The 27,452-nt window shown below is 38.4% G+C and overlaps 2 protein-coding genes across 2 annotated transcripts; one reads left to right on the top strand and one right to left on the bottom strand.

The window, feature by feature from the left end:
- The first annotated feature begins 556 nt into the window (after positions 1-556).
- LOC109001555 lies at positions 557-1,855 on the top strand. The gene is made up of 2 exons (XM_018978904.1): positions 557-1,274; positions 1,383-1,855. Exons 1-2 carry the CDS (start codon positions 557-559, stop codon positions 1,853-1,855), a joined length of 1,191 nt encoding a protein of 396 aa, XP_018834449.1.
- A 10,579-nt stretch (positions 1,856-12,434) lies between these two features.
- LOC109019298 lies at positions 12,435-15,451 on the bottom strand. Its single transcript, XM_019001570.2, has 2 exons — positions 12,653-15,451; positions 12,435-12,564 (listed from the first exon to the last, which is right to left on the bottom strand). The coding sequence occupies exon 1, from the start codon at positions 15,337-15,339 to the stop codon at positions 12,760-12,762; it is 2,580 nt and encodes an 859-aa protein (XP_018857115.1). The 5' UTR covers positions 15,340-15,451; the 3' UTR covers positions 12,435-12,564; positions 12,653-12,759.
- Between the last annotated feature and the right edge of the window lie 12,001 nt (positions 15,452-27,452).

The raw sequence follows: 27,452 nt of genomic DNA, 5'->3' as shown, positions 1-27,452 counted from the left end.
CAACGCTTATAACTGTCTTCCATCAAAATGACAGTTAAATTGGATGGTATAGTGGAAGGATTGGGTGGTTTGGCATGGGATCATACCTGTCATGTTTTGTGATTGGTTTAATCTCCCAATTTGATTAATTTACATCGCAACAACTTCTAACTAACAACATGGATTGAGTTTGATTGCGTTATCTTTCTAGGTCCTGCATATTAAACTTGGAGGTTATATATATGTATCTATTTCAACTTATATGTCATGCTGAGTTCTATGCATATCTTTTTTAATCATGATAATCATGTTAGGTTACAAGACTATTAAACAAATGACTGGGTTTTATATTTGTGTCATATCATAAATTAACAATTAATATGTATTGATGATGGAAGGTTGAAATCCACATGCATGATCACTTCCTCGTGCCTAATCTAGCGGTGATTTTCTCGCACCCCCCTAGTTCCCTCTTTACACTTTCTTATCCCATATGTATATAGAACATCGTAATAACCTGTCATATCATCGTTCACCGAGCCGATTAAAGAATTTGACGAGTTTTCTTTTTATTTAGATGGACAAAAGCTGGATGAATTTGGGTGATAGACTTGTATCACCTGCATATGCTGAAGGGGTTAAAAATTTCCTCACAATAGCACGAAACCATTGTGAGGGAAGTGACTGCATTCGGTGTCCCTGCCGTATATGCTGTAATAACCTCTTCTTGCCTATATTTGAGGTGGAGACTCACTTGTTCATAAAAGGGATCAATCCAAATTATACTCAGTGGATATTTCATGGTGAGGAGGAAACACTCCCCATCATTGACGACGACACCCGTCTCGGAGTTGGAGTTGAAGACAAGTACATTGATGACATGGACCGTATGTTAGATGACATTTGGGCTGGCACATTTGGAGATGCCCCTGAAGACAACACTACATCGCCAACTCAGCCATCAATACCACATCCCTCCCCAAACGCAACTTTTGACCAACTATTAGAGGATGCTCGACGTCCTCTTTTCGACGGCTGCACTAAATTCTCAAAGCTCTCATTCGATGTGAGGTTGTTACATATTAAAACGGTCGGTGGGTGGTCAATCAAGTCTTTTGATATGCTCATAAGCCTTCTGCGGTCTGCCTTTCCTGATGCTAAATTGCCTAGTTCATATGAGGAGGCAAGGTCATTGGAGCGAGGGTTGAATTTCAAGTACCACAAAATAAACGCATGCCCCAACGACTGCATTTTATTCTGGAAGGAATATGCTAATCATAATGAGTGCCCTATATGTAAGGCTTCGCGTTGGATGCCAAATACACATGGGTCACGAGTGATCCCACAAAAAGTGCTTCGGCATTTTCCTTTGAAGCCAAGATTGTAGCGTCTCTTTGTGACAGACAAGATAGCATGTGATATGAGATGGCATAAAGAGCAGCGGGTACCCGATGAGACTAGTATGAGACATCCTGCTGACTCTCAGTCCTGGAAGACATTTGATGAAGCTCATTGTTGGTTTGCTAGGGATGCTCGCAATGTTAGGCTCGGTCTGGCAAGCGACGGCTTCAATCCCTTCAACAACCTAGCAAAACCGTATAGCATTTGGCTAGTGATTCTTGTCCCGTATAATTTTCCGCCGTGGTTATGCAGGAAAGACCAGGTCTTCATGACATCGCTCATTATCCCTGGCCCAAAATCACCAGGGAATGACATTGATGTGTATTTGCAACCTTTAATTGATGAGTTGCTTGAACTCTGGGAACATGGGGTACCTACATATGATGCTTCCACAAAGGAAATGTTCATGTTGCATGCTGCCTTATTATGGACAATTAATGACTTTCCTGCTTATGGAAATCTTTCTGGGTGGTGAACAAAAGGGAAATTGGCATGTCCCTCTTGCAATTCAAGCACAGACTCCAATTGGTTGAAGTATGGTAGAAAACAGTGTTATATGGGACATCGACGTCTCTTACCGGCAGGTCACATTTGGCGGACGAGAAAATTGTTGTTTAACGGTAAAGAAGATCATCGCATGCCACCAAATTGGGTTGAAGGAGCGAGTCTCTTAACTCAACTACAAATGCTTGGAGATGTCCAATTGGGAAAATCTTGTAGGAAGAGAAAACGCACTGCAGAACAGTTGAACTGGACAAAGAAAAGCATATTCTTCAAACTACCATATTGGTCAATGTTGCGGCTTCGACATAATCTAGATGTTATGCATATTGAGAAGAACATTTCCGATAGCATATTGGGCACTTTAATGGACATTCCTGGGAAGACAAAAGATAATATAAATTCTCGGCGTGACTTGGAGAACTTGGGCTTCAAAAAAGAATTGCATCTTAAGTCTGAAGGTGGACGTGTTACAATGCCACGTGCATTGTACACATTACATGGAGATGAAAGGAATAAATTCTATGAGTGGCTCGTTGAGGTTAAATTTCCAGATGGGTTTGCCTCCAATGTCGCGCATTGTGTATCTGTATGTGATTGCAAAATCACTGGCTTCAAAAGCCATGACCATCATGTTTTCTTGCAACGACTGCTTCCTATTGCTGTTGGGGGGTTCTTAAGGAGTGATATTGCACTCGCTTTGACTGAACTTAGCAGTTTCTTCAAAGAGTTGTGCACCCGAACCTTAGATGTGAATCGCTTATCCCAGCTTCAACTTGATATCGTCACTATTCTATGCAAATTAGAGATGATATTTCCTCCTTCTTTTTTCGATATTATGGTCCACCTAGCTGTCCATTTACCGGGTGAGGTGATACTCGGAGGTCCAGTTCAATATCAGTGGATGTATCCATTCGAACGGTATCTCGGCAAATTCAAGCGATATGTTAAGAATAAAGCCCGTCCAGAAGGTTCAATAGCAGAAGCCTACATTCACATCGAGTGTTTGACATTTTGCTCCATGTATCTCCAAGATGTTGAGACGAAGTTTAATCGAGCGGACCGTAACATTGATGCTGGAGAAGAGGATACTATAGATGGTTTCAAAATATTCAACCAAAAACTTCGTCCATTGGGTATAGCCCGTAATGTGCAATTACAAGATAAACTCCGCACCTCAGCCATATGGTACGTGCTTAACAACTGTATTGAGATTGGACCTTATCTCGAGTAAGCAATCATGACTTCCTTTGTGCTTTCTCGAAACAATCTACTACTATCCATAAGACTTTACGTAACTAGCTAATATTGATTGGCCTATTGTGTTCTCCAAATGTAGGGAGCACTATGACAAATGTAGGTTGTCAAACCCAAATTCTGTCGATCACACCCATCAAACTGAGTTTCCAACGTGGTTCAAGCAATGTGTAAGTTAGCAATTGGGGTATATTCTATCTACTTATAATTAACCCGACCCTGCTTTTGAGTATGTATTTGAAAGTATAAGTTCACAATTTAGCTCGATATTTGTGTAGGTTCAAGACCAATGTACGGGAAACCCACCACAGTTGTCTGCTGATTTGTATGCGTTAGCTTGTGGTCCTGACCCTTGGGTTGCATCATACGCTGCCTGCATTATAAATGGGAAATGGTTCCATACGAAGCAGCTTGAACTTCATCGGCGATCACAAAATTCAGGGGTGTTGGTAACTGATGACGAAGATACTAATAATTTAGACTTTTATGGTGTTCTTAATGATGTTGTGGAGTTACACTACATGGGAGGTCTTTGAGTGTACTTGTTCAGTTGTGATTGTTTTGATGTTGGTGATAAGAAGCGTGGGGTACGAGTAGACGATCATATAACTAGTGTCAACATGGATAGAACTTGGTATAAGAACGAACCATTTGTATTGGCATGCCAGGCTTCCCAGTGTTTTTACATTAGAGATATAAGGTCCAAGGGGAACTGGTATGTTGTGCAGAATTATAATAATAGGAATGTGTATGACATTCCACCAATGGCAAGGGTTCTGGACGATATTGATGGCGAATCAAGTGAGGATGATGTCTATCAAGAAAATGAGCCATCATTTGATTATCCACTTTTACATTGTGATGCATATCCGGTATCAACTCCACTTAGTAGGACTGATATAGAACCTATCCACATTGATGCACAAGGCCATATGGCGGTTGGTGGTGAATGCATCAATTCAACAGACTTTATTGATGATGGAATGGTTCCATCTGGTTCTGGAGATGGTTATGGTGATTGGGAATATTCAGATGAAGATGACCTATCCACCGATGAAGAATCAGAGTCAGAATAGGTGTCTGTCAACCATTGGAAATCAGGTGAAAACCACATCAGTTGAAAGAGGAATATTCATGGATTGGATCGCATTTTGGGTTGCAAACTGGAGTTTATATTATAAATTCATCTAATTTTTTCATTGGTTTTTCTTTGGAACTTGAAATAGAAGTATTAATGAGGGTACACAAACTAATTTATATAGTTTGACAATATTTATTTTAATGCATTATCTTATTGCATGGTTGCCGTGGGTATGTTTCCTCTAATGGTAGCTTCATGTAATTAACCTTTGCTATTGTTGAATCTCAGGTGGACGGAAAAAGGAGACATTTGGTTAGAGTGTTCAAGGCAAAATCCATTGCAATCTCATCTCAACCCATGGAGTTAATGAGGAGCAGAAATGGCCCAGGTAAATTAATGCCTAGTGTACGAGGAACCCGGCCCAGGAAATTTGTGCCTTACAGATGTAGTGCACGCAGGCCATGTGAAGTCCGCATTGGAGACGCTAGTTCAGATGATGAAACGCAACCTCCAAGCCATCCATTGGAGACTCCTTCTACGAACCCATGTCTGGAGACCGAGGCAAACACAGAACCCTCCCCGAGGGAACAACTGGATCCTGTTGAAAGTAATCAGATCGGTATAGTTGACAATGATATACAAGGTGAATTTAATGGGCTATATCATTGTTGTGTAAGATTGCTTTAAACGCATGAGACCCTTAACGCAACCTTATTGTTATTATGTCATACAGGTGAGGATGTATCGTCTGTACCTGTATCCAACCAGGCACAGACGAGACGTGGTCGCGGTCCGGCGAAGTGTACTGAATTTGAGAAATTACGTAAGCATGGAAAAGTGTTGTTGAAGATAAATAGTGGAGAAACAGCACCATGTTGCGAGAATTCAAACATGTTTACAACACGATTAAGCTGGATCATTAAACATCACTGCAACATGAGCTACCCCAGATGGAGTGATGTACCTCAAGAGCACAAGGATGAATTAATCGATCGTGTTCGGGTAAGACTTTTATACTATGATGTTGATCATTAAAAATTTAGACCATATATAATTCACGAGTGATGACCCTAAATTTTAATGGGCTACGCAGGGTGATTTTGAATTGGATTGGGACTTAGAGAACCATCAATTGGCTATGACTAAATAGCTTCGTAAGCGTTTTAATGCCTTCCACCACCAACTGCATCAGATATATATGTCATATGGCAGCCATGACGAGGCATTGGCGACTGGGACTAGTTTGGTCACCCCCCTAGTATGGTTTAAGCTATGTGAACGATGGGGTAGCGAGGCCTTCCAGGTATGCATTATGCGTGTTCAATCCAAACCCAGAATGAAGTTGGGATATTTATTACTCTATGTACTTTTGCTTAAAATGACAAAATTTACTTGACAGAAAATATCAAGTAAAAATCGGGACAATAGAAGGATGCTGAAAATTAACCACACAATTGGTCGCAAATCCTTTGTGAGGATGCTAGAAGAAAAGGTATAAGGTTTGAAAGCTCATATCATGGCAACCACACACTCACATATTGTTAAATTTAGGTCGTAGCCTTTCGCGAAAGGGGTATGCTATATCCCCATGCTTTCTCCCATATATGATCAATAACTTTTGTTTAGCATTTGTTTGGTTAGTCATTTATTAGTGATTAAGCTATCCATGCCATATGTAACATATTATCTGAACTGAATATGTTACATGCACACGTTCCACACACATGTAGCGTGCTGAAAATGCAAATTTGGTGGACTTCTACAAGGAAACCCACTGGTCGAAGAAGAAAGATAAATTTGTGACACCTGCCACCGAAGACATTTATGTGAGTATATTCTAGCAGATTTTTTGGTATGTTAAATGCAATGATGGTTCAATTTATCAGATTGAATCTTTAAAATGCATTATTAGGACATAAAAGTGTGTAATCGGTTCATTATGTCCTATTGCAGAAGGATATGGTAGGGAAGCTGGATAATCTAGAACCAGATAAACGAACTGACGAAGCAGCAGCGGGTGTCTTCAGAGAGGTACTTGGGCATCGACCGGGTTATGCAAGAGGCTTGGGAGAGATGGTGATCCCCGAGTCTACAAGACAACGCTCATTGGCTAGAGAGAGAGAGTATATACCCTTGATTGAGAAACATAAGAAAGACGCTGAAGCTTCCAAGAGTGAGATGGAGTGCATGAAGGAAAACATGGAGGTTATGATGGAGAAACAACAGGAAACCGATCGTATGCTGAGGGCCATCTTCGCTGCGAACCCGTCCCTCAGTGAGTCTCTTCAAGAGACTCACTGAGGTTATTTTTATGGGAGAATATGGGTTGCTTTTTTTGGGGCATTTTTGGTGCAATTTTGGCGTAAGATGGTGGATTGACAAGATATATATATATATATATAGTATATATATCCAATGGGAGTTTATATGCAGATGTTTTGGCCCAAGATATATACTTAAATAGGTATGATAATATGTAGGCAAATTATGAGATGATGTTAGGCCTCATTGAACACGAGTCAAACATGTAAGTATCTATGCCACCACCTTCACTATACATATCGATTGGGTGTAGTGGCATGCTTAACAAGCAGTTGGTTGCTTGTTGTATAGGCTAATTCATACCATATTGTCTGTACATGGTATGAATGGGAAGGGGTCGGCTTATGCCAGAGCCTAATGCGTGTCCTGGAATTTTGTAATCTTCTTCCTCGTGCATGTTATGCTCTGCTGGTACGTGGTACAAGTATTTCTCTGACGCTTGACCTGAAGAAGTAATCTTGCCCAAATTCATGGGAGGCTGAACAAGCAGGTGATGTCTTCATGTTTCCATGTACGATTTACTTCAAAGAGTTATGCACTTCTATACAAATGATATGAATTTCGAGTAATTTTTATTTTGTATATTTTTTATACAAAATTTGTGGAGCTGCCCAAGTATAGATAGGCCTACTTTACGTACTGGATCATAAGTTATGGTATGCATACATCTATTGACTTAAGACGAGTGATTTTTTCCTTCCTATTAAGCAAGTTGTCCTTAATGATCCAGTGGTGTTAAATGGAACATTCATAATGCATGCCATCCACCTTTTTCTCAAATAAAACTGTAAGACTTAAAACACTCTTTTTTTATGCTGATCATTTATTTCAAATGACTGAAATTGAAGCCCATATTTGCCATTTTCGTATGTGAAGTTTCTTGGATAATCTGGACTGTGAAAGCATTGATTTAATGATGACCTTTGAGAAGTGGATTATGACTGGGTTACATTGGTACTAAGTGCCATAAGCTTTCATTGTTTGGTTGCTGGTCAAGCAGAATTGATGCAAGTTCATGATGTTTAATAGAAAAGTTAAACTATAATAGAAATGTTCGGGTATAATTTGCCTATGTAATATACAAAGTCAGGAATGCATATTTTTAGATGATGGAATTTGGCTGCTGAAGCTAACATATCGTCATTTGGATTGATGTGGTTATGAGATAATGCAGTGTACTAGTTTGGACAGATTATAACTAATATTGGAACATGTTTCCAAGTAATGGTTCCATGTGATGTTATATGTTACTTTTAGTTAGCCAGTTATACATGTATGTTTGTTCAATGGAAGGTCTTGAATTTGTTAAATGTAATATAGAATATGAAAGGGTTTATGGAACTTGAAATCATAATATGTATTGTATAGTATTTTTGGGCTCAGGTAGCTAACTTGAATGGTTAGAGGAAGGGCTTTTTACAATACAGATTTTGAATTAAATTGTGTAGCTTGGATTGATGTTTTAAATTATAAATTGGTACATGGATGGAATAACTAATTTCTTGGATCTTTGTAATGAACTATAAAGTGAATCCCATAAACTGGGGTAGGACTGAAACAGCAATAAATCGCTGCAATCTCTTTTTGTCCATATAGGTGAATCTCATTTACTGCACGTGGAGGGTTTTCAATGTTCATATAATGTACCTGAGGAGCGCGCAAAGCTAATGCAGCAGGCCAGGCCGGGAGTTGTCAAGGAAAGGTGGTGGGGTGATGACGAAGTTGTTAGAGAAGTTTGCAAATGCTGAAAATCATCAGTATGGCATGAGCTCTCCCGAAGTTGCCTAGATCTTACTCTTGAAGGGTAAGCCATTTCGATTGACAAATCATCAGTTTTGTTGTTTATAAGTTAGTGCATATCTAAAAATAGATTCAATATAAGTAAGATCCAATATTTTAGTTATAAAATACGCTTTGCGTATGGTCTACATTAATTGATGACCTTGTCAATGATGTGGCAGACTTTTACATCGAGTGCTGATCTTTTAAGTTGACGTAGCAGCAGGCTTCACATTCAAGAACCTCACATTCAAGAACCCCGGCCAAGGATGTTTCAACCCAATGTATATAAGCTTGTTAATTAACTGGTATGTGCAATTTTTTATGTTGCTACAAGTTTACTAGGGGCTAACTAAGTTTAAAGTAAAAAAATGAATAGCATAATATAACTAAGTAGTGCCTTAAGCAAGGGTAAGGTTGGCTGATCATGAAGATCATTCGTGATGGCATGGAGGAGATTCTTTCATTTGCCTTTTGAGTTGTTTTGGAGTACTTTAAAATATAATAAATGATGGACTATTTAGAATACCAAATAAGTCAGCAAGTTTGCTCAACATGTAGTTATAACCAACTCGTGGTTCTCATCATGATGATAGTTTTAAAATTAACACTAGCCCTGGAGATCAGAAATAGATTCAAGAATGATCATTATTAAGAAGCAATACAACGAAGTCATGCAACAGCTAATTCAGTACAATAGTGAGTTTTTTTTATTTTTTGATCTTTTTGGAGCAAGAGTTGCAGACTCTTGCTGTGTTGTGTAGAAAGGTAGATACAGGACCACCAGCTTTGTCCAAAGAAAAAAAACTCTGTGATATTGGACACCATGTATTTATTTACTAGATCAACCTGACATGACTATCATCCCACAAGATGGAACAACACAATCAATATTGATTGATGTATGCTAAAAAGTGTAAACTGGTAGTGAAAAGAAAGAAGAAAAAAAAAAAACAGAAAGAACAGGAATAAAGAATCAATGGCACACAGAATTTATCTAACTGCGATGGATCTTTATCCTAAAATAGTGTCAAAAGTTTGAACAAGAATCACATACATAACCAGAACTTAAAGTATAACATCCAGACAGTTGCCAGAATCTTGTGACCTGATAGTCTTGGGGGAGAGAGATCAATTGGACAGGGAACAGATTGGAAATTTGGCTTCTTCATTTTCCTTATCTGTTAATCATGCTTTTTGGGAGGTGAGTCAAGTGGCAACAGGGAACAGACTCTTACTTTTCCTCAGCCCTATGACAGATTATTATTTACACAGCCCTCCAAATCCCCAAAACCACCCACAAAGGCCACTAACTAGCCATATATCTATCTAGATATATAGATGGATAGATAGATAGCCATTGTGGTAAACCCTAAAAACAGTAGTATATAATATATAGAAATATATATATATATATAGTCGTCATCAGTTTGGAAAGCATGTTGGCTTTGCTGAGGTGTGTGTGTCTGCATTATGCATGGCTGGCCTAGTACTGGATTTAGCATATATTTAAGACAGAATGTTATTAACACAGGTGCTTTCCAGATGAATTTTATTTTTTATTTTTTTTTAGATTGGGCTGGCATCATGTAGGGAATGAGTTGGGATATATCATATTATCTTTATACCATTTTAATATTGATATATAGGTGTAATAGGTTACTAATTAACCATAAACCATATAATTTATTAACTTTCTTAGCTACTAAATTATTATTTCTTTAACCATAATGTAGTTTATGGTTGCAACAATAATGGCATTTATTGTGGTTTCAAAACTTTTTGTGAGATACTTAATCACTTTATACCTTAGCCACCCCCAACAACATAAACAAGAAAAAAAAAAGGTGATAATGCAACATTAAAAAGTGAGACAAATTACCACACACACACTTTTCAACTTTAAGCAACTGTCATGTGTGATGCAATGCAAGGGCATGACCATTTTAGGCCGGTTGCTTGTCATCAGTTTATAGGGCACCTCTCTCTCTCTATAGATAAAGGTATATTATATATATAGATAGAACAAGCTGCATCCTCCTCCTATTACATGATTTTGATAAAAGACACGAGTGGCCTTTTTTGTAGAGCATGCAGCCTTCGAAAGGCTTGATTGAGGAAGATGCAAAAAAATAAGAATAATAATAATAAGTTTTCATGAACAATTGTATGCACATTTGGAATCATCTTCCTTAGCATGCATGTGGGATATGCAAATATAATGGATAGCATGATCTACATCTTGAGTTTCTATATTTACTTCCATTTTAATACCTTTTTTAATTAGATTAACAATATATATTACTATTAGGTAGCCAGCTAGATAATTATATAATGTAGAAGGCAACTAGTAAAAAAAGGTTTTAAATAATTTTTGCTATTTGTTCGTGTGAGTTTTATGCCAAAAAAAATTATATAATGTAGAAGGCAGTGTATGTACTCCTATTAATTGCACCATTATTTGTTCATGTACCCCATTTGTTTTCATATTAATTGCAGATTTCCAACTTGGTGTCTTCTTTTGTGCAGCGAATGTAGAAGACAGCTGGATCGATCTTTGCCGCTCAATCACCAAGTCATCGCAAAGAAGATCAACGATCGATGTGCGAAGTTGCGGATGATTTCCGCCCACCATTTGTTTTGATCATATTTGTTTTAACTGGTACATTTGGATTGTATGTGGATGTTTTAAAGCTTGACAAAGACATTAGCTGCTCCCATTTGTACTACTTTATTGCCTTCCATTAATGCACCATATGCCAGTTTATGATGTATTGGTTGAAAACTTAAATTTATATTAATATATGCTATTATGGTTACAAGTATTGGATTAAAGTACTATTTGGTCATATTGTGAATGAATTGGAGCAGGAAATTAGGTACCCACAAAAAATTGTGCTTTTTGTACGTATACTGGAAAATTAGTTAAATACATTACTTGCGGCGATTTACAGTTCGCCGAGAAAAAGATATTAAAGAACTGATTCATTATTTGCGGCGAATATAGTTGGACGCCAAAGCAATAAACACGGTGTAAATTTTTTGCGGCGATTTACACATTGACGCAAAAAACCTTAAAACATAATCTGCGGCGAATATAATTGGACGCCGAAAAAAAAAAAGCATCATAGGTTTTATTTGCGGCGGCAACAACTCGCTGCAAATAATATTTTGCAGCCAAACTTATTCGCCGCAAATAAACAGTTAGACCAATTATGAATTGGCGACAGAGTTTAAAAACGCTGCAAATAATCTATTGCAGCGTCCTCGTGCCTATTCGCAACGATATAAAGCGCTGCAAAAAATTTTCCACAGCGATATTATATTGATAACCCAGCATTATTTGCGGCGTAATCAAGAATATTATCAGCGAAAAAATTCGCTGCAAATAAAAATTTTTCGCGGCAAATTTTGAATTTCGCTGGCGAAATTAATAAATGTCTCAACAATTGCGACTACTCGCTGGCGCAGTATATTTCGCTGCAAATACTTTTTAGCAGCGAATTTAGTGATTATTTGCGTCCATTTTAGGCGCTGGAAAAGACTATGTTTCTTGTAGTGTATATAGCTATCCATCTATCTTTGATTTCAATATGCATGCATGCGTCCATTATCCATTGCAATCACATTGCACTCATTTGACCAAAATGGCCAGGCATGATGCCCACAAAGGAACTCCCATGTCTTATTATGAAATGATAGTTGCAGTCGTGAATACGTAAGTGTTATGTAATCATTTTGTAAAAAATAAACAAATACGAGATTTACATAAAAAAATAATAATTTTTTAATAATAGATTCTACTCTTTTTTAAAACGATTATAGAGTATTTACACTTTACGACTATACGTAGCATTAATCTATTTTATTTTTGGTCAAGTAAATCCCATGATATCAAAACAAACGGGCTGACTTTTTCTTGCCATGAAACCTTACAGTATAAGTAAAGGCTAGGCGTAGGATTGTTAAAAATCCATGGAGAAATACGCAGAGGTTTCCGAGGATATTTGAAGTACTCCGAAATATTACAAAAAAATTGTTTATTTGTAGCTAGTTAATTTCAGTGAAATGTCTATTTACAGTTAAAATAAGTCTATTTTGATCACAAATAATCTTTTCGTCGCAATTAAATAGCCACAAAAGCCATTTTTCTTGTAGTGAAATAACGAAAGGCTTACACATAAAGACTTGATCAATGGAAAGACAAACACACATACTCCTACCGGCCTGATTACGAGTGCCAGCTGAAAGATCAGATAACATGTACATTATTAGTCCTTAAAACAAACAAGCGAGAAGATGTAAAAGTAAAACAAGCACATGACCACGTACAACTTGAGCATTATCTAGCTTCCCATACGGACACCTTTGTAGCTGTTCATGGAAGACATGCACTGCATGCACGTAACAGACGGATCGGGTAGGAGAAGGCCGGCCCATTATTTAGGATGATAATAAGCGTACATGGTGTAGTAGGTCTGCAAAATGGTTAACACTAACAGCACAAGGGCTGCCAATGCCGAAATGAATGACCATGGCGTATTGAAGTACCTATGCTTGAACTCCGTCCAGCGCTTTTTCCACGGGTTATTATAACGATCGTCCACTTTTCTGAAAAAGTCGTATAAATAAAATTGATCGGTTTCAACATCCATCTCCTTCCCCAACTTGTTGATGAATTGCACGACCTCGCTGTTCTTCCCAACATAACTGTCAATGATGTTGTGTTCGTAAAGGTACTCTGCGTCCTTGGCTGTGTTTACTAAGCAGTCCAAGAAATAGGCGTAAACTGTGATGTGCTTGGAGCTTTCGTTGTCCAACTGCTCGAATGCCCGACAGTTCACCACGAAAGAGTGCATGAAGTAGTCGACGGCTATTTTGGGCATCTCAATCACTCCGTTCTTGAATTTCACAGCCAAGAAGCTGTCGGCCGCCGGCTCACGAAGTTTGATCTTAATCCCTGCTTTGAGGAGCTTCGTGATGCAGTATATCACCGGTACTGGTTCTGTTTTTTTCTCCCCTGGTGGCTTATCTAGATCGTGGGTGATAAAACTTAACCGAACCAAGTTCAGCAAATGCAAGCTGTCATTGATCACGACTTTCTCGCTCATCTCTTTGACATCTTCATCGGATCTGCGCATTACATTGTTAAAGAATCTCAAAGCAAGCAAGGACAAAGGATAGTCCTCATCAGGCATTTTGGAAGTTTCAAATAACTTTTTCAGAACAACAAAGGGGATCTGATTCTCAAGCAGAAGAAGATCCCCGTAGAACTGTGGTATTGCCCATGCCACGGAGGCGAGAGGGTGATCAGACTCGATCTTTTTCGATTTTCCAAGTACTCGAAACAATTCTAATATAAAACAACCATCAAGAACCAGCATTCTGAGGAACGGATCGATCGTCGTGGAGTTGAGCTTAATCTTTTGTGAGTAATGAGCTGATCTGGCATCAGCAGCTTCAAGTACTGGCCGGCGTATGATTTCCATCAATTCTTCCATGCTTGTTTTGACGCGGGACTGTAGAATGCTACAGAACTCCTGCTTGTGCTTTTGTATCACTTGGAGGCGTTTATGTTTCGCATCGTTCTTGCAGTTGTAGTGCCCGATGGAGACGACGCGGGGCTCGAACCATTTCTTGCCGCTAATCTCGACGAGTGCCTTGGGAACACTGTAGATGCAGCAATTCTGTGTGGAAGTATCGGAGGCCCGGCCTTTTTCCAAGTCATGGAAAGACGACTCCCCATGATCCTCACTAGTCGAGGATTTTTTAGTTTTTTCCCCTTTTTTTGCCATCTTGCCATCTTGCCGTTTATTATAACGATCGTCCACATTTCTGAAAAAGTCGTATAAATAAAACTGATCGGTTTCAACATCCATCTCCTTCCCCAACTTGTTGATGAATTGCACGACCTCGCTGTTCTTCCCAACATAACTGTCAATGATGTTGTGTTCGGAAAGGTACTCTGCGTCCTTGGCTGTGTTTACTAAGCAGTCCAAGAAATAGGCGTAAACAGTAATGTGCTTGGAGCTTTTGTTGTCCAACTGCTCGAATGCCCGACAGTTCACCAAGAAAGAGTGCATGAAGTATTCGAGGGTTATTTTGGGCATCTCAATCACTCCGTTGTCCTCGTTGAATTTCACAGCCAAGAAGTTGTCGGCCTCCTCACGCAGTTTGATCTTAATGCCTGCTTTGAGGAGCTTCGTGATGCAGTATATCGCCGGTGCTGTTTCTGTTTTCTTCACAGTCGCCGGTGGCTTATCTAGATCGCGGGTGATAAAACTTAACCGAACCAAGTTCAGCAAATGCAAGCTGTCATTGATCACGACTTTCTCGCTCATCTCTTGGAGATCTTCTTCGGATCTGCGCATTACATTGTTAAAGAATCTCAAAGCAAGCAAGGACAAAGGATAGTCCTCATCAGGCATTTTGGAAGTTTCAAATAACTTTTTCAGAACAACAAAGGGGATCTGATTCTCAAGCAGAAGAAGATCCCCGTAGAACTGTGGTATTGCCCATGCCACGGAGGCGAGAGGGTGATCAGACTCGATCTTTTTCGATTTTCCAAGTACTCGAAACAATTCTAATATAAAACAACCATCAAGAACCAGCATTCTGAGGAACGGATCGATCGTCGCGGAGTTGAGCTTAATCTTTTGTGAGTAATGAGCTGATCTGGCATCAGCAGCTTCAAGTACTGGCCGGCGTATGATTTCCATCAATTCTTCCATGCTTGTTTTGACGCGGGACTGTAGAATGCTACAGAACTCCTGCTTGTGCTTTTGTTTCATTTGGAGGCGTTTATGTTTCGCGTCGTTCTTGCAGTTGTAGTGCCCGATGGAGACGACGCGGGGCTCGAACCATTTCTTGCCGCTGACCTCGACGAGTGTCTTGGGAACACTGTAGATGCAGCAATTCTGTGTGGAAGTATCGGAGGCCCCATTTTCCAAGTCATGGAAAGACGACTCCCCATGATCCTCACTAGTCGAGGTTCCATGTTTTTTTTTTGAATCAACCATCTTGCTTGGTTTTAGTTTCTGGGTGTGAAGTTGGCGATAGAAGGTGAATGAACCTATTTGATGGAAGTTTTATACAGGATCGGAGGGGAACAACATATCAAGGTCGGCTACATATACGACATAACAGTGAAAATTCTGGGTGACAATAATTTATTAAGAATTGGCAGATTATATGAGAATTTAGGGTACTGCAACTAATTTAATACGTTACAAACTGACAGTACCTATTATGGCTATGATTTTAGTGGGAGTCACTCCATAATTGTTTGAGTAGTACTGCTAGGCTACCGCCTACAATGACAGCTGGGCTGCGTGCCGCTTCCAAAATTCATCACTTTCAAAATAAGAGAACATACTATCATTATTTTAATTATTTATCATATTTTCACATGGGTTCGAGGGGAACATGAGGGGAACATGTCAAAGTAGGGGAGGATTTAGGAGCATCTAATTTTTAAATTTAGGGTCCCACAAATTTATTCGGTGATGATCAGAAATTTACTTCATTTTGAGGCGGATACCTAACAAAGACATAACAAGGACAATATCTTTTATGGCTTTGATTTCATCTCTGATCAACTGTCCATGGGATCTGGCCTGCTATTTTCACGTGGGTTTAAAGGGACGTTCTTGTATTTTTATTTTTATGAATCTATTATACATCCAACTACTCGTGCATCCAAAATTAATTATAAATTCTTTTACAGTAGTACTATTGCAAAGTATAATAAATTTACTTGAATTCTTCCATTAGTAATTTTAATAAATTTTATATTGAGAAATGAATTTCAAACTTTTAAAATTCCTAATTGTCTGTTATAATAGATCATGTTAGTTAAATTAATTTTTCTAAATGTTGCGCTCTTTGCTGTTTTTTATAATTATTTGTAAATCCGTACTGTCCTATAAGAAAAAAATCAACCCTGATGGATCTTCTCACTTATATTCTCCCGATATATGATCATTTTCTTTTGATGCTTGGAATTACTTAGCAATCATGTGCTGGTCAAATTGGTCTTGTTAGGTGATCCTGAGCAATGGTTATTTTCTTGCTATACTAAACATTTCTGACCAGTGTGTCCCTCATACTGGATTTGCTTGGTGATCCTGAGCAAGGTTTACTTTCTTGCTATGCCCGAAATTTTTTTGCAATGTGTCGGTCAGGTTGCCCTTGCTTGGTGGTCCCGAGAAGGGGGTTACTTTTTGCGCAATGTGTTGGTCAAATTATTCAAGGCACGTATGTTCAAGTGAAAGTGTTGCTGCATTTTTTGTATGGAAAAATATGATCTTCAAAATGCATGTCAATTAGAATTAATCATTAAGACTTAGAATGGAACGCATGCACTAGTGCATGAACCATGCATCGAACTCCACAGCCATGTCCACTGGACTCCACAACCATGGTCCATTCGTCGGCCACACTCCACGACCATGACCAGAACAAGCTCCATGGACAGATCTTCCTCGCCCACAACAAACTCTTCGGCTACACCCACATTAGACAAAACTCTCGACATGTGCACGGCCTAAAAGACTTAGCCGCCAACCTTCAGCACATGGCCATCCAATTCTTTTGGCTATGTGGGAAACATGCAGCACATTGCAACGTGTTCCCCGGCCGCGTTCGCTTGGCCGCCACAAGCAAAGCTCCGAACTCCTTGCATGTCACACACACGCACCACTAGTACCCTGCATGTCACGTGTACACCTTGATGGCCGGTCGCGATCCTTGAATCACCGATCGCCATGCTCGAACCATAGAAAAACAGACACCCCCAAAAAAAATGGAAAGGGGAATAAAAACAGACACCACCAAATATATGTTTTTTTTTAAAGATTAAATCAAAAAGAAAAAATCTTAAGATCAACCACTGTTTGGCTGCATCCCATCACACACCTTACGTGTCGATTAAAGATTGTGCTTCTGTCTCTCAGAACCAAAGTGTGATGGATCATATTGATCGTGTATTTATAAAAAGCACTGCAAGTTGTGCCATTTCTGTTGGAGAAATTGCCAAAATTTATTCTCGTGGTGATCTTAACCAATATAATAAGCCTTCCCCTACTGGAAAAAAACCAAGCCGACCTCCTAGCCGCCAATCTCTTTAACTCCCCCTTCAAAGGCACCATCTTCATCATTAGTAATCGGGAGAGGAAGGACAAAGAGTGCCAAGGGGAGCGGCTGGAGTGGGGATGATGACTTGAGAAGCATGCTCAGTGCCCAATCAGATCGATGTTAGTGGCATAGCATTGGAGGTTCATCAGTAAGGGATGATAAGAGCCTTGCTAGCTCACTTACAGTTCCAAGTTACATGGCACTGAAATTCCCAATGTACCCATGTTAATTCACTAAATCACCTACCAATTTACTTGAACAAATTATTCAAGGCACGTATGTTCAAGTGAAAGTGTTGCTACATTTTTTGTATGGAAAAATATGATCTTCAAAATGCAAGTCAATTAGAATTAATCATTAATACTGAGAATCATTGAGGAAAAATAATGACTCTTAATATGATAATGAACTAAATAATGTGAAAATATTTTAGAGTTTTATTAATTATAAAAAATAATTATTAAATCAGTAGTAGCAAATGTAGCAAACCTCGTATGTCAAGGTAGGCCGGCGAGGATTTGGGAGCATCTTTATTCAAATATAGGGTCCTGCAAATTTATTAGGGGGAACATTATTGGATGATCAGAAATTGACCTCATATTTAGGAATCAGGATACCTAACAAAGCGTTAACATGATGTATATATCATGACAAGGATAATATTTTTTTAGTAATGCTACATATAGTTATGAAATACGTAAACGTTATGCAGTCACGTTGAAAAAGAGTAGGGTCTATTATTAAAACATTAATTTCTTTCATGTAGGTCCCATATTTATTTACTTTTTTCAAAGTGACTATACGACGCTTGCACACTCACGACTGCAAGTATCATTTCTAATATTTCATATGGCTTTGATTTCCTCTCCAGTGTCCATGATCTCTTCTATTTTCACATGGGTTTGAAGGGACGTTCTAGTACCTATAAGGTTCATCTTATATTTTCTCGGCACATTTTTCCATGTGCTTACCCTTATGATTACTATATGAGATATTCAAGGTTTGTTACAAGAATAAATCTATTTATCATTTTCATACAGTACCACACATCACACTTCTTTTAATTTAACATTTTTCTTCTTTTTTTTTTTTATAATAAGTAAGTGGTATTATGGTATATGGATGATAAACAAAATAACTCAATTAGTTTAATAAAAATTAAATAAATAATAAATAAATAAACTTTAAAATATGTAAAATGTGTGGCGTGGGATGATGAGTAGATTATCATATTATGGAGGCAGATTATCAAATGAGAAATGGACAAGAAGTTAATGTATACAGACCATTAATAAGGGCATTTTTTTCATAAGCAAATTTTTATTGGACTAAACCAGAGATATAATACTCGCTCATACGTCAGGGCTGACTTGTTGCATCACTTGTTGTCCGGTGGTCTGACAGTGGTGGCTACATTTGTGTAGGGACGGGTTGTTTGGGTGGTTGGAGCTAGGGTTTGGTGGGGCTTCGTGGTGACAACAGGAGGTGGGTTTTGGTCTCACCGTGGTGGTTGATGGCTGGTGAGTGGTGGTTGGGTTTGGCCGTGCACGGTGGGGAGGGGGGAGTGTGCGTGTGGATCTAAGACGGGAAAGGGGATGGGTGCACGATGGTGGGTGTGGGGTGACATCACGGCGTCTCGTGGCTCACGGAGCTAGTGGCGTCGCGGCGGCCCCGGGAAGAGAAGGGTTGAACTCGATGTGAGGAAACAGAGAAGAGAGAGAGAGGAGGGCCTCGGGCTAGGCATGGAGGAGTAGGGGCTCCGACGGAGGGATGGCAACCTTGGCAAGGCACAATGGATGTCACAGCACTACAACCAGCCGCGATGGTAAGGAAACCCGAGAGAGAGAGGTGCTTGAGGTTGATTTAGGGAGGAAGTGAGAGAGGGATCGACGTGGGACTGGAGGAGGAGGAAGGAAAGGCCGTCGATGAGGTTGTGCTATCAGCTTGTGGCGGTGACAAGGGGCTAGCCGCGGTGGGGGCGTGCAAGAGAAGGGAGATCGGGGAGAGAGGAGGGGATGACACGGAGGATGGAGAGAGAGGGAAGAGGGGAAAATGGGAGAAAAACTTAGGATTTTTGGAATTTAATCCTAACCCTTCATCTAGGGGTCCCCAAATTGATCTAATGATGGAAATTAAACACAATAATAAACTAACCAAATAATAGGAAAATACAATAGAAATATAATGATACTAATTAAAACCCAACTTAATTTCTAAATATATAATCTTTCATCATAAAAGAAAATGATGAAGTTTGCTAAATAGTTTTAAGAGAAATAATATCATCTAAATAAGTAGAGTTTTTAACATAAAATGAAACAATGAATATTAAATAATATTCTTAAAGGACTAAAATCATTTAAATTAAAAAATGATTTGTTAAAACTATATTATTTTCGAGACCACACAATATAAAAAGGCTTGGATAATAAGATTGGGCTTGGTCCAATAATATTAAAAATCTCTCATTTAAAATAATTTTGGACATCAAATCAACATATATGGATAATAAGATTTTTCTCTAATTACTAGATAAATTTTAAATTTTAAATCTTAAATTTTAATTTTGCTTGAGAGCATCCATTATCCATTCTATTTTTAGATGTGTTGAGTGTCCTGCGGAGTTATTACTAGGAACGTTATTTGATGAGAAATTGAATTGAAAGACTTGGAAATTATTTAATATGTATCAACCTAATGACAATATTTTTTATGGCTCCGATTTTAGTACGAGTCAGTCCATAATTGTTTCTCATATTTTCACGTGGCTTGAGGGGAACATGTCAAGGTAGGTGATCAGCAAATTTAGGATGCCCCAAATTTATTTGATGATCAGCAATTGACTTCATTTTTAGGTGGATACCTAACAAAGACATAACAAGATGTACATATAACATGACAATATCTTTTAATTATGTACATATAAGATGATATATTTTATTAAAAATTAAATAAAATATTATTATAATATTATTTTTATTTTGAGATTTAAAAAAATTAAATTATATATTATATTTTGTGTAAAAATTTAAAAACATTATAATAATCATGTGAGATAAGATAATTTAATTTTGTATAATCAAATCAGTCCTTATAGCTTTGATTTCATCTCTGATCAACTGTCCGGCCTGCTATTTTCACATGGGTTTAAAGGGACGTTCTTGTACCTATTTTTATCCAACGTCTAGCCTTTTTTTTATTTTTATGAATCTATTATCCAACTAGTCGTGCATAAAAAATTTATAATTTTTTGAAATTCCGTTTACAATATTATTGCAAAGCTTAATAAATTTCCTTACATTCTTCAATTAGTAATTTTAATAAATTTGATACTAAGAAATGAATTTCAAACTTTTAAAATTCCTAATTGTCTGTTAATAGATATGTTAGTTAAATTAATTTTAATTTCTGTTTGTTATAATTATTTGCAAATCGGCTGTGTCCTATATATAAGACAAAAATCAACTGGATCTTCTCACTTACATTCTCTAAAAATGTTGACTGTTGTCCGACAAAGAAATAGACTAGCATAGATGATACCTCTAATTAATGAAAATGATCATTTTCTTGAGATGTTTGGAATTACCGAGCAATATATTGGTCAGACTGGTCTTACTCAATGATCCTAAGCAGTGATTATGTTCTTGCGATACTCGAAATTTTTTAGCAATTTGTCGGTCAGATTGCCCTTGCTTGGTGATCCCAGGCAAGGGCTAAATTTGTATGCAATGTGTTGGTTGGACAATGAAAGGAACGAATGTTCAGGAGAAAGTGTTGCTGCGTTTTTTGTATCGAAAAATATAATCTTCAAAATGCATATCAATTAGAACTAATCATTAAAACTAGGAATAATCGAGGAAAAATAATAATTCTTAATATGATAATGAACTAAACAATGTGAAAATATTTTAGAGTTTTATTAATTATAAAAAATAATTATTAAATCGGTAGTAGCATATGTAGCAAACCTAGTGTATATATATATGTGTGTGTGTGTGTGTGTGTGTCGGTGTCGGTGTCGGTGCGTACATCCATGGCGATGATTAGTATTTAAATGCAGAGAAAATAAGAAGATATGAACACACATATTTATGGTTCGACACTATAATAAGCTTTTTAACAGTCTCTCATAGCCTCTTATTTCTCACTATACAATGGAAGCTGTAGATTTATTTGTTGGAGAATAACTTCTCTCTGGAGCTCTCAGGTTGAAGAAGAAGTCGAAAAAAAATGCAAAAAGCCCCTGAAACCGTAGGCCCTCTACCCCTCTGACCCTCTGTTTACAAGCCCATCAATAGTGGTGAGGGATGTCTGCTTTGTGTGTTTGACCCTCTCTTCCTATCCTACTTTCTCCTGATACCCTCTCTCTCCTAACACCCTCACTCCTAACACCCTCATCCCTCAGTCCCTTCTTGTCCCCTCTCATTCTCTCATATTTGTTTTCTAGTGATGACCCTCTTTATGGGCTGAGCCTTGAAAACTATTTTGGGTATGATGTATTTTTCCCCTTTTACAGTTACCCACGATTCTTAAGAGCAATTTTTGACTTTGAGAATCCTTTAAAGGTAAAATATGTAATCAACCTAATCCACCTCCATCCAAAGAGAAATAAACTCCGGGAGCTGGTCTTTGTCATCTGTTCCTCTAGTGTTTAAGCAGTAAAGATTTCCAAGTGCGAGATTAGGCAGGAGATGGGCTCGACCACTTAAAATGTGTAAGGCGCGAGTACGTCTTGGCGAGATAAGCAGAAGGTAGACTCGACCACTTTAAGTGCGTATGAAAGTTGGTCGGCTATGGCGAGGTAAGCGGGAAGTAGGCTTGACCGCATAAGTTGCATACGAAAGGTATTTAGGAAGTCAAGCAACTTGCTCACCTATTGGTCCCTGACCTGGTGAGATAAGCGGGAGATAAGCTCGACTGCGTTAGATGTGTACAAAAGTTGGCCGGGTAGTCAAGTGACCTACCCACCTATTTAGACACTTGGGTGGTCGGGCAGTTCCTAACCTTTCCAGCTTGCTGATTTTAATAAAAATAGTAAAAGGGTGCGAACAGCTTGTAAGACTGGACTCACCTTAAGCCTTGTTGAAATGTGTACGTTCTCCCGACATTTTTGTTTTCGATTATGTTAGTGAAGTTTTCTTTTTCGATGTGAATTACGGTTAATGTTAGAGTATGTCCGTCGTAAGCTGTGCGAAGCAGTCAAGGTGCCCTTCAACCCTCTGGGACTACTTCAGGCTGTTGTGGAACTCGAAGGCATGTTAACTCTGAAGTAATGTCGGGCAGTCAAAAGACTGAACCCACACTTCGCTTTGAGACAGGTCGGGCCGCCTTAAAGTTGGACCCACCTGTTGGCCCTAATGGGAAGTAAGTAGAAGATGTCTGATTGCGCTATGTTGTCATGAAAGTAATGTCGGGCAATCGAAAGACTGAACCCACACTTTGCCTAGAGGCAGACTGGACCACCTTAAGGCTAGACCTGCCTATTGACCCTAATGAGAAGGTAAGTAGAAGATGTTGCAAACATTAAACCTGTTAGTGCAAATATTTTCCAATCACCTGTGCGAAATTCGTGAACCTGAGTTGCCTTGCTAGGGTGCGATGAAGATTTGGGGCGCTATTCGTTTGGAGTTTTGTCGTTGGAGATGATGTTCCGTTGCAGGAGATTCCATTGGTGGGGATGTCGTTGATGTAGATTTCGTTGATAGAGAGTTCTTTGGTGGAGATTCTATCTTCGAGTAGCTGAAAGCTGACCCGCACTCCTTTGCAAGAGGGATAGAGTAGCCATAGGCATTACAATCATCCATTTTGCCTCGCGAGAAGGTAAGTTGCTGATGGAGATTCCAATGATGAATATTCTGTTGGTGGAGATTTTGTCTTCTGGTAGCCGAAGGCTGACTTGCACTCCTTCACGAGAGGGATAGAGCAGCCTTAGGCATTCCACTCATCCCTTTCACCTCGCGGGGAGGTAAGTTGCTAATGGAGATTCCGTTCTTCGGGTAGCCAAAGGATAATCCGCACTCTGCCTCAAGAGGGACAAGTTATTAATTACTTGGAACCATTTTTGTCCCCTTGGGGACATCCAATAAAATTGGAATGATAATTGCAACTCAAACATCAAGTGAATGACTTTTCATCTATTGCTAATAATTTGACATTGCTGAGATGACTTCATGTATTAGATTTCCAATGGTTAACAGAGTACTTATGAATATCGTTCTTCAGATTTAAGACAATTAGTACTATAGACAGATCATGACATGGCAATGTAGTACTACAAGTCCCACGTTGTCCAACCTTCATTTTTACATTAATTGAATCATCATCTATACCCATTTAAATTAAATCTCACCCCAATTTTGTATATAATTGACTATTTGACTGCAGGTAAAGAACAAATTAGATATAGCTGCAACTAGCAATCCATGCAAAAGTAACTTGTATAGAACACACAGACAAAGAGTGGAGGTCTTGATCTACAGAAACACATGGGTAGGTCCTAGTTCTCCCGGTGAAACAAGCTCTTTTACATTTTTAAGTCCAAATCTCTCCAATGTTTTATCCAGTGAGATATGAATGAATGTATGTATGTATAGCCCTAATTTTCTCTCTTTTTTTGGGTTATATACCTTTTTTAGAAAAGAGAAATTACACATACTTTTGATATAGTATCTTCTATTGACAAAATGGTGTGAACACAAATAATGATTTTTTTTCTTTAAGAATCCCCTGTTTTGGTTCTTCTTTACTTGCTCAATGAGAGTTCCATTTTAATTTGATAACAGAAAACAAAGGAGCAACGAGTAGGGCTTAGATTTCTAAACATACTCGAATTGACAATCATCACTACAAAGAAAAAAAGGTAGGACAACATCAGGAATAGCCCGCATCAGCTGGGAAAAAATTAAGGAGACCAAAAATCCAAATCGAAAACCCAAAACCAAAAGCCAAAATCGGAAATCCATAATACCCAAAAGTTCAACAACCAAGAAAAACCCAAACTCAAGAACCCTAACGGATCAAATCATCCATACCTTCTGTCTGAGAGAGAGATTGAGACACCGAGAGTGAGAACTGAGAGGGCTGAGACTGCGTGAGGGCTGAGTGCGAGAGGCTAAGTGTGAGTCTGTGAGAGGGTTAAATAGTCTGTGAGAGGGCAGAGTGTGAGAGAGAGGGCTAGCGTTTGGAAGAAAGAGCGCGAGAGAGAGGGCTAGTGTCTGGAAGAAAACCCATTTTTTATAAAAGTAAAACGGCATCGTTCGGTTATCGGGTATTAACCGATTTAGCCGACTCAATTCGGAGTTCAAACGGAAGTCTTCCGTTCCACACCGTTTTGTTTCGGGTCGGGTCGGGTCGGGTAAGCAGCTTAAATGTACACCCATAGAAACATGTCACGTTGTCAAGATAAGAGTCTTTAGGAGCATCTTTGTTCAAACTTAGGGTCCTGCAAATTTATTAGGGGGACATCATTAGATGAGAAGTTGATGTATGAATCTATTGATTAAAACTTTGATGTCTATAATAAGCATTCCAAAGTAGTTGTTCTGTTGATGCTTCTTTTGTATTGCCTGAACCACTAGTTGTCAATCTTCTTCCATTACAACATTTGTCATGCCAAGTTCAATACTAAAAATGATTGCTTTATGAGCTGCCATTGCTTCTACTATTAGGGGTTCTAGGATGGAAGTCATCTTCTTCCTCATTGTGGCCAAAAAATTCCATTGCTCATCCCTAACAGTAGCTCCTATACCTATTTTACACGAGCTTGAGTCCACTACAACATCCCAGTTTATCTTACAATAACCATGTGGAGGACATTCCCATATAATTCTGCTAGTATTGTATGGTATGCTATGGTTGTGATCCCTAAAATTTGTAGCTTTTAAGTCAGTCGTCACTTGATTTATGCCATGGTTGTGATCTCTAAAATTTGCAACTTCTAAGTTAGTCCTCATTTGATTCACTCTGTGTGTCACTTGTTTTGGTTTAATGAAGATGTTCCTAAAAATCAGTTATTCATTCTCCACCATAAGTTTCGAAAGGTCAATAGAAATTCCATCATTTCCTCCTTGTCGAGCTTGTTCTACATATCTTGCATGATCTGATTGAAATTGGTTTGTGTTTTCTGACTCTTCTGAATCTTTTTGAATGAGGCACTCCATACATCAGAAGCTAATACACAATCCCATAAAATGTGTTCTATTGTCTCTGGTTGTTGAAGGCACATTGAACATGTTGAATCTTCCATAATTTTCTTTTTACATAAGTTAACTCTAGTTGCCAAAATATTTCTGCAAGCCCTCCACAAAAATGTTTTTGAAGCTGGTGGAATAGGAAGCCTCCACAGTTTGGACCAATCGTCACTTGGGAATAGTTTGTATGATGTTTCAGTTTGCTTTCTAGCGTGCAGCTCTACTTGAAGATGATATGCACTCCTTACTGTAAAATCACCATGTGTTGTGCCTCTCCACATTAATTGGTCTTGTTGTCTACAAAGGCTAATATAGGTGATTAGATCAGTTTCTTGAGTGTTAAAAGCAGCTGTGATTAAAGGGCATTCCATTCTCTGATATCTTCTTGTATAAGTGTTTCCAATTTTGCATCTCTTTCCAACAGATTTATGCCACTTTGAGGCTTGAACAAATTAGGTTGAAGAAGCCATGGGTCTGACCAGATTCTAACTGAGCTACCATTACCAATTCTCCAAATTAAACCCCATTGCAATAAATCTCTAGCAGATAAGATGCTCCTCCATATGAATGAAGGAGCAATGCCTAGTTTTTCCTTCAAGAATTTTGAGTTAGGAAAGTATTTTATTTGCAAAACCTTAGAAACTAGGGAATTAGGATATTGGAGAATCCTCCAACCTTGTTTTGCAAGCAATGCAAGGTTAAAGCATTCATAGTTACGGAATCCTAATCCCCTCTCCATTTTGACGTTCCCATTTGAGACCAACTTAACCAACTTATCTTTCTCTCTTGATTGATTTAACCCCACCAGTAACCTGCTAGTAGTCTGTTAAGTTGTTGCAGCAAAACCTTTAGGAAATTTAAAGACTCCCATTGCATAAGTAGGTATGGCTTGTAGCACTGATTTGATCAAAACTTCCCTTCCTGCCTGTAATAAAAATTTTAGCTACCAATTACTCAGTTTAGCTCTAACTTTGTCTAAGATTTCTCTAAAACCTTGAGTCCTTGATTTACCAAACAGATTAGGTAGACCAAGATATTTTTCACTTGAATTTGTATTCCTGACTCTTGCTACACAACTAATGTTGTCTTTGGTTGAGCTTGTTGAAAAATATGGAAGATTTTTCCTTTTCAATCTTTGGCCAGATGCTGATTCATAGAGGCTTAAGAGATGAAGTAGCCTGGTCACTAGAATAATCAAAACTTCCCTTCCTGCCTGTGATAAAAATTTTAGCTGCCAATTACTCAGTTTAGCTCTAACTTTGTCTAAGATTTCTCTAAAACCTTGATTCCTTGATTTACCTATCGGATTTGGTAGACCAAGATATTTTTCACTTAAATTTGTATTCCTGACTCCTGCTACACAACTGATGCTGTATTTGGTTGAGCATGTTGAAAAATATGGAAGATTTTTCCTTATTCAATCCCTGGCCAGATGCTGATTCATAGAGGCTTAAGAGATGAAGTAGCTTGGTCCATTCCATTGATGATGCCTTGCAAAAAAGTATACTATCATCTGCAAAAAATAGATGATTTAAGTGAAGTTGATCCCTTGCTAATGAAAGACCTATTATCTGGCCTTCACTGCTGCTTTGTTAAGCATCTGACTTAGTGCTTCTGAGCATAGAATGAATAAGCATGGTGACAAAGGGTTACCTTGTCTAATGCCTTGAGATGGAATGATGCTAGGTTGTGATATTCCATTGATAAGAATAGAATATGAAACTGAAGTTACACATTTCGTAATAAGATATGTCCATCTCCTGTGAAAACCCATTTTCTTCATCACCCTTTCAATAAAAGTTCATTCT

This window comes from Juglans regia, unplaced genomic scaffold (genome assembly GCF_001411555.2).
Source record: "Juglans regia cultivar Chandler unplaced genomic scaffold, Walnut 2.0 Scaffold_696, whole genome shotgun sequence".
NCBI lineage: Eukaryota > Viridiplantae > Streptophyta > Magnoliopsida > Fagales > Juglandaceae > Juglans > Juglans regia.
The sequence above is the reverse complement of the archived record's forward strand: the minus strand, read 5'-3'. Positions and strand labels throughout refer to the sequence as shown.

What these genes read in the sequence shown, in the direction of transcription:
- LOC109001555 (XM_018978904.1), top strand. Translation starts at nt 557, where the DNA reads ATGGACAAAAGCTGGATGAATTTGGGTGATAGACTTGTATCACCTGCA. An exon ending in TCATAATGAGTGCCCTATAT is followed by an intron (nt 1,275 to 1,382) that starts GTAAGGCTTCGC and finishes TCTTTGTGACAG; the next exon opens with ACAAGATAGCATGTGATATG.
- LOC109019298 (XM_019001570.2), bottom strand. Translation starts at nt 15,339, where the DNA reads ATGGTTGATTCAAAAAAAAAACATGGAACCTCGACTAGTGAGGATCAT.